Source organism: Sceloporus occidentalis, unplaced genomic scaffold (assembly GCF_023333645.1).
Source record: "Sceloporus occidentalis isolate IW3139 unplaced genomic scaffold, rSceOcc1.0.p SCAF_34, whole genome shotgun sequence".
Lineage (NCBI taxonomy): Eukaryota > Metazoa > Chordata > Lepidosauria > Squamata > Phrynosomatidae > Sceloporus > Sceloporus occidentalis.
In genome coordinates, this window is record NW_028317014.1 from 7,738,240 (window position 1) to 7,746,092 (window position 7,853).

General features: G+C 41.5%; 1 protein-coding gene across 1 annotated transcript; it reads right to left on the bottom strand.

Moving 5' to 3' along the window:
- Positions 1 to 1,023: 1,023 nt before the first annotated feature.
- Positions 1,024 to 1,995, bottom strand: LOC149298213 (coiled-coil domain-containing protein 160 homolog). The gene has a single exon (XM_089487664.1). The coding sequence runs from the start codon at positions 1,993 to 1,995 to the stop codon at positions 1,024 to 1,026; it is 972 nt and encodes a 323-aa protein (XP_089343790.1).
- Positions 1,996 to 7,853: the final 5,858 nt, after the last annotated feature.

Genomic DNA, 7,853 nt, shown 5'->3' on the forward strand with positions numbered 1-7,853 from the left:
CCTGAGTACATCCTGACAAACCGTCCACAGAGAGAACACGGACCACTCTATAGTGCAAAGAGATGCACAATCCAGACACTTCACGGCTCTGGAATTCCATATTGTCTTATCTGTCATATGAGGCCAACATATACAATGTATACACAAGCCTATTAAAGTAGGCGTATACACTGAGAATATTTTATACTTGAATAATTCATAGATTGTTACCAAGATCATTACAACAATGCACAGAGAAAAAACATGGTGGTTATACCCCCTACACTATTAATAGTTACTTAAAGGAGAACTCCCACCACTTTTATTACTTGTATAATATAAAAAAAAAATAGGTGTGCAAAAATAAAAAAAAAGTTCTAGTATAAAGTTTACCGATTTGTACGTGTTCTAGCTCTGTTATCATGTCCGAATCTACTAGACAAACACCCCAACACCGGATCGTACCGAATAGTCCTGGCATGCCGACTCATGAAGGCCTCCGGAGGCAAGGACTTCATTAGCATCGGTGTGGTATTCGTGCAGGGAAGGTTACCGAAAAGATCACATAACTGACAAGTCTTGAGGGCTGCTGATAAAAGAAGTTTGTTGTAAATGAAACAAAACAGGTTCTTGGTGCTAACACACATTACTGTATACAGATTGTAGTATACGCTCAATGAGAAAAATATTTTTCCATGGGACCAGACCACGTAATCCTATAAAATTCATCTAGACGCATTGTCTGAGGTCCTGCTTAAAATAATCAACCCGCAATCTTTTTTTCTGCAATATAAGCGATCCTGGAAAACCTTTCATCGGCTCAAGTAGTAAAATTAAAATGCCTGTTAAAATTGTATAATTGAACCTAAAATTATTTGTATAAAAATAATTTTTATAAACTTTGCAGCCTTTACCTTGTGCAATCTTTATTCACACTATTAAATGCCGAGACAAGTGGGAAAATTTTTAAATTTAGGCAATAGTCTGACAGATAGACAGATCGCACCCCTTTCTGAAAATGTATAAATCATTGCGATGCTTCGTCTAACGGTTGTTGGTGGGGGGTATATCTAGTTGTGTAAACTGAGGTCTGCTATTTACAGACAAAGAAGAAAAATGTTTCCTTAGTAAATCCAATGCAATAAGGTCTCTTGCATGTTGTGAATTTTTAAACGTCAATTCTTCCTTAAGAATCTCAATTTGTTTCTGCAGTTTATTTATTTCTACATTATACTTCAATTTTAATTTCTCTGTTGAAATTGCATTTTTAAGTTCCTGTTGCTGTTTCAAGGTGTTCATTTCTTGCTGGAAGTCTTTATTTTTGAGCTGTAACTCCTGAATGTCCTCCCTGGCTTTAGCCAGAAGTTTATTAAGGCTGCTGACCTGCACACACTTTCCATGCAGATCTTTTCTCAGATCCTGAATAGTCGCCTCCTTTCTCGGCAAGTCTTTCTCGAACTGTTTTATTTGCGTTTTTCGGCATTCGTTTTCTCTTTTTGAGATGGATAAGGCCTCTTTCGCAGCCTCAAGCTCTTCCAGAGTCTTGGAGTATTTGGCTTTCAGCTCAGACATCTCATTCATGTAAGCGTCAAACTTAAGTTTTAAGCGAGCTTCTTCAGACTGACTTCTATTGATTTCTTGCCGTAAAACACTTAATTCCACACTACTCCAAATCCCATTACTGTCCGCAGACCTGGGGGGGCTAGTGTTTACCCCCCCACACACACGACACGTCTCATGTTGGTTGGCGTTGGACTGTTCGGGTTTAGTCTCCGTAACAAGCAGATCGTACTCTCGTACTATGCGTTTAGATAAGAGCTCGCGTCTTCTCTCCTCTTCCTCTTGCTGAGATTTCTGCAATGCATTCTGGTATATATTTTGCAAAGTCTTCGCTCTCCTCTCTGCACATTTTTCAGACGTCAGTGTTTCTGGTTCAAAGGTCTGATAAAGGAAATCATCTGCACTGAAATGGGGGGGAAATAACTCTTCGACCCAGTGTTTTTTCTCTTCTGCCATTCTTTGGTTTATTATCTGCGTAGGAAAACCAAATCGTCTATATATTTAGGGTAATGCAATGTTTGTGAACAAAAAAAGCGATGGGGATCATCACTGTACATAATATATTGATCACTAGTATGAGAGATTGGGGCACCGAAATCCCAGAGTCTCTCTTCTATACTGATCTTCCCCTCTGCTACGACGCGAGAACGCTTGCGGGGTATGAGCGCACCACAGTGTTCTACAGCCCTAAAAGTCACAATATTGCACAGACACAGCCGAACACGGATGTATAGATTAAATATCTATACATAATATATTAAGTCTGTCCCATGCAGATTCCAAGAATGAGTATTAAAGTATACTATAAAGTACTTTAATACGCATTTATTAAACCAGTTAATGCACTTACCTTTAGGGGATGCAACATACCTTCCATGGTGCCGTTTTCACACCACTGGTTGGCTGCTTAAAGCCAGAGCTGACCGGTAGAGAGTATACCACGGGCTCAGGTGACAGGAGATGTGTTTGGCCGTGGAGCTGTGAGGCTCGCAAAAATTAAACACATAAGCGGGATCCTGCAGAACCCCTTCATGCATTTGCAAGGGACCTCTCACCTCTCATATATGTTAAAGATGTAAGTACTTCTTCCAAAACAAAGAGAGAATATTTAAGTAGAAGTTGCAGTCCTGCAGCTGCCAATGGTCCATTGTCACTCATTGGCCGCTTGAAGGAGATGTAAGGAGAAGCGGTCAGCCAAACACCTTCAGGCTATTCAGCGGGAGTTGTGGAAAAGGCTTAGTGGGGGGATTCTGTAGAACCCCTCACACAGCTATCACATGTATTAAAATGCATATGATGGCTGGAGTGCCCGAAAAATGATTAAACGTCTAGCAGGGGCCCTCCAGTGTCCCCGACAGGATTCTCAACACAGAATGCACTTGTAACTTAAAAGCTGCACCCACATCATTCAAACAGCATCACCCACTTAACATCACAACCCTGCGCCCCTCAAACCGCCTCATTTTACCACAATGCGGTCCGGGGGCTGCTATTCCTGCCCCAGGACATTTTTATCTCAAGCTCCCTTCATGAAGGAACTCACCCTCTGCCCCAGGTCCTCGGTGCCCACAGCCGGAGCAGCCAACGTGACTTCAGCTGGAGCGTTTGTTTCCTTTCGTTCAACAACGTGCTGACGTCACGTAACCGACAGTTACAACCGCCACCCGCCCCTTAACTCTTCCCGTGCCGTGGGCGCGTGATGCTTTAACGGCAGTTACTTGCTCGCGCTTACCTGCTTCTCCTTAAACACATTGAGCTGCATCGTTCCGGGATGCTTCATTTAACGTTTATTCCGTTATGTGATAAATTATATCTCCCCTTTTAGTTATAACATTTAATGAAACCATCCTGAATGTGAATTGTGGGAATCACATTAAGGCCAGAGATTCCTCTCTAGAAATAGAATGGGTGACAATTAAAAGCAGGGGTTACACCAGAAAGGCCACATTTACCTCACTGATTTGCTGGGGATAATTAAAAATCTGAAATATGAGAGAATATTATTTTTTAAAAACATATATAATATGAATAATGACAAGTCAAGGTTCCCTTGAGGACCGGTGTTTGAGCCATTTGCTTAAAACATTTGGGAAGTAACTGCATACAATCCTCATGAATGGGTTAATACCTCAGGAGTCTCAGAAAGTTCCCATGCGTATATGACACGCGTTATAGATGGTTTATAGGATGGTTAGACGTGCAAACGCCTCAGGACATCTCTCCCCAAAAAACTATCCACTGATTGGAGAGACCACCGAGGCACAATCCAAGGACCGCCACTTCACTAATTCGGTGGTCCCTTAACCATGACATTAAGACATATGTGCTTTAACTACAAACACACAAGTACATCTCCACCTGAATAGCGGTCATGTTAGAACCGTGTGCTCCGTGCTTGTTAGGGTCAGTCACACTGGGCTCCAACTGCAAGGTAAATATTGGTGTGTTTGGTAACCATGACTAAAATCTCAGAAGTGTGAATACAGCAGACACACAGAATCTGTTCATATTGCTACTTGAAAATGTATTCCATCATCGTTATGTAATATATAATGACCAAACCTCCAAAGTTTCTCTCTTTAGGAGAGACAGTCCCTCTCTGGGACCCAGATCCCAGTGTCTCTCTTTTCTCCACTGATATTCCACTTGTGCGTCATGTGTTTTACAGCCCTGAAAGTCACATTAATGCATATAAACGTGGAAGAAAATGAATATATAGACTATATGAATATATATAGACTACTGTACCATGCAGCCTCACTTACTTTAATATGCATTCATGGGGGGCTCTGGTCAAACAAGCTTACAATCTAAGACCCCACAAAACCCAACTGATACCGAGTATTTCAAGTGGGTGCGGGCAGCAAAAGATGTGTTTCACCCATGAGGTGGGAAAAGAGGATAATGTATATATGGGATTCTGCAGAAACCCTTGATGCATCTGGAAGGAGGACCACATAAGAATTTAAAGCGACCAATCAGCTATCATATGCACTAACCTCTTCATGCTCCTATAGACATACAGGTACATCCACAAAAAGGTGGCAAGATGCCCCTTGTTCTTCCCTGTTGGCCAACCCTGTGTGAGAGCCCTCGGTGCGGGCGCCAGTACACCATTCTAATAGGAATGGCCGATTGGGCATACCTTTCCAGTAAGTTCCAATGTTGACACCCACCCAAAGGTCACTGGAGGGGATAAGAGATCCAGGAGGGTCTGGAAAGGATCTCTGATGGCGCCTACTGCTGGATGATTGCACACATTGTGATCAATAGTGCACAAATAGACACAAAGCTTCTTTAAGCTACATTAAATGTGAAATGAAATGTAAATGAAAATAAAGTAATGTTACCGTGACACCACAGGCATCCATCCGTAAGGTATATGAGAGATCCCCAAAAAGTCTCTATCCATATTGCGCTGGGGACAGTGCAGAAATGAGAGAAAAATAAGAAAAAAACTATGCCTTACCCCTACCACTATAAGTAAACTATTTAAAAACCACTACCCTAAAACCCTTTAAGCCAGTAGTAAAAAATATAATATGTAAAGGATGGATGTGGCCCTCTTGAGCAGAAAAAAATGTATGTGGGATATCAGGGGATGGTGCCGAACATAAATGGGGTCATTGTCAGCTGTGGTACTTACTGTGTAGAAGAAATCCTAAACAAAATTGCCAAAAAAAAACCCATTTAGTATAGATTGTTTTAAACATATTATTACTTATAATTTTAATGAACAATGTATAATGTATATGGGTACATAAAATAAAGGTTTCTAAATAGTAAACAATCTGGGGTATAGGACTAGGACACTTTTGACTCTTATCCATCACTAATCACTTATCATCATCATGTTTATGGCAACATTGTTTTATGTTTGTTGCTTTATGTGCTTTTCACACATAAATTGCATTGTTGCTTCCCTATTCTTGTCCACATAATAAGCGACCGCAGAAACAACACTATTTTAGGCTCAGCAATGGCCCCCAAAAACAGAAGCATAGGTTTGGCATCTTTTTGGGGGAGCGTCCGGGCCAAAACTGCATCAAGTATTTTTTTTTATGTTTCTGAAAAAAACAGATGACCCAGGGTACTCGATCAGTCTAATTCAATATTAAAGCAGGGTTGTTTCTGTAAGTCAAATTGTTATGTTATATACCACTTGCTATGTCCTGTCTAGCCATTGTACAGCGCTACGGAATATGATGGCGCTATATAAAACAATAAATAATAATACAAAATTGTTCCTAAAAAGTAGTCAAGCCAGAGTACTTTGCTAGTGTGTGTGTCTGTATACTTTGTATGGTGCAGTTGTACAGCTAATCTTGTGTAAAGTGAGCACCAAGATTTTCTTCACTTTTTTCCCCGTTTTTTAGGAATATGTATGACACTAAGGGATATTTTTCGTTACTTTTTTATGTAGTATTTTTTCCCCTTCTTATTTATTTTATTTTTTTATTACCTGCTATCAGAGAGCAACAGGGGAGGGCTGGCAGCCGAAGGCCTGGGGGGCAAGTCAAGTGAAGTGGCTCCGCCCCCTCGCACTCACCTTTCACCCCTCACGCTGCTCCCATCACTATGCGGCCATCAGACTGCTGGAAAACTGATCTAAACGGCCGCTGGGTGCTGATGCCACCGGCCGGAGCTACTTTAATCCTTTTTTTCATTTATTTAATATGGCAGATCTGCTTGCCATATTAAAAATAAATAAATAAAGTATTAAAGTAGCGCCGGCCGGCAGCATCAGCACCCAGCGGCCATTTAGATTCGATTTCCAACAATCTGATGGCCGCATAGTGATGGGAGCAGCGTGAGGGGTGAAAGGTGAGTGCGAGGGGGCGGAGCTTTCACCCCTCAACCTGCTCCCATCGCTTGGCGGCCATCGCATACGGCCGCTGGGTGCTGATGCCGCCTGCCGGCGCTGCTTTAATACTATTTTTTTTTCATTTAATAGCCGATCCGGCTTGCCATATTAAATTTAGAAAAAAGTATTAAAGTAGCGCCGGCCGGCGGCATCAGCACCCAGCGGCCGTTTAGATTAGATTTCGGGCGGCCTGGAGAGCAATGAACAGTCTCCATATATTTTATGACCCTAAGTATCTCTATTGGCGCAGGGAAACCCCTGTGATGTCACTGATAATATCACAGCAACTGGGACTCCCCTGTAGGATTGCACTTGTCAGCAGAAATCATTGGAATCCTATGGCAGAGCCTCTGATTACTGTTTGTAGCCCCATAACAGCTCTATTTTTTGTGCCTGCATCATTCACCCCTTATTATTATTTCAAAAAAATAAAAACCGAGTGAAAATGGGAAGGGGACAACTCTATTAGGAAAAGACTATTCTGTTTCAATAAATACCGGTACTTTCCCAATTGTAATGCTGATGCCATGAAAGAATGTTACATAAATAGTTATTTCTTTTAATAAAACACATCTAAAATTAGTGACAAGAATACAGAAAAAGAAGACAATACATGTGAGAACGCATGATAAAAAAAACAGACATATGGGTTTCGGCAAGAAAACCCAGGGGTGTATTATACACGCCGTTTGGTGGGATGGAAACAAAAATAGATAGATTTGTATAAGGCTAGGTTTCCACTTTTTTGCTAAAAACACCCATAATAACGCCAATTCAGCCACACGGCGTTTTATTAGTGAAAGAACACTGCGGCCAGATGTTAGCTGTTCTTCAATAGGAAATCGCAGAATGCCATTTCCACTTGGCGTTTTTCTGTCTGGCGTTTTTTCAGTCCTCTGTGGCGTTTTTCTGCTTTTTGGGCTCTGTGGCAGTTTTTCAGAATCGCAGCATGTTGACACTCTGGCGTTTTTTGCAAGGAAATCTTGGCGTTTTTCTCCAATAGAAGTCTATGGGAGAGAAAAAACGCCATGAAAAAGCCATGTGGGTTTTTTGCCTTGGCGTTTTTTATGGCGTTTTTTTTCCACAGTTACAATGCAGAGGATGGACCCGGTATCTGTGTGTCCTACGAGAAATAGGCTAGAAACAAACAGTTTCACACAAAACAAAGTTCATATTTAATTTTACACCGTTTGGAAAGAACATGCCATTACAAACAAACATACGCGACGCATCAACTGGATCCTGGGTGCCAAAAGCAACAGCAAACAATTTGCACCATCATTTGGGGCCAATCTTCCTAGAGGAGCAGACATTCGGAATAAAGCTTGCCTTACAAACCACAGAAAAGAGACAAAAGGGTCCGCCGGGGCGTGTTTAAGTAGAACTCTACCAAGGAAATGACATCAGGAGGCGGCAGATACTTGCCATTTATCCTAATCCCTTTTAGCTG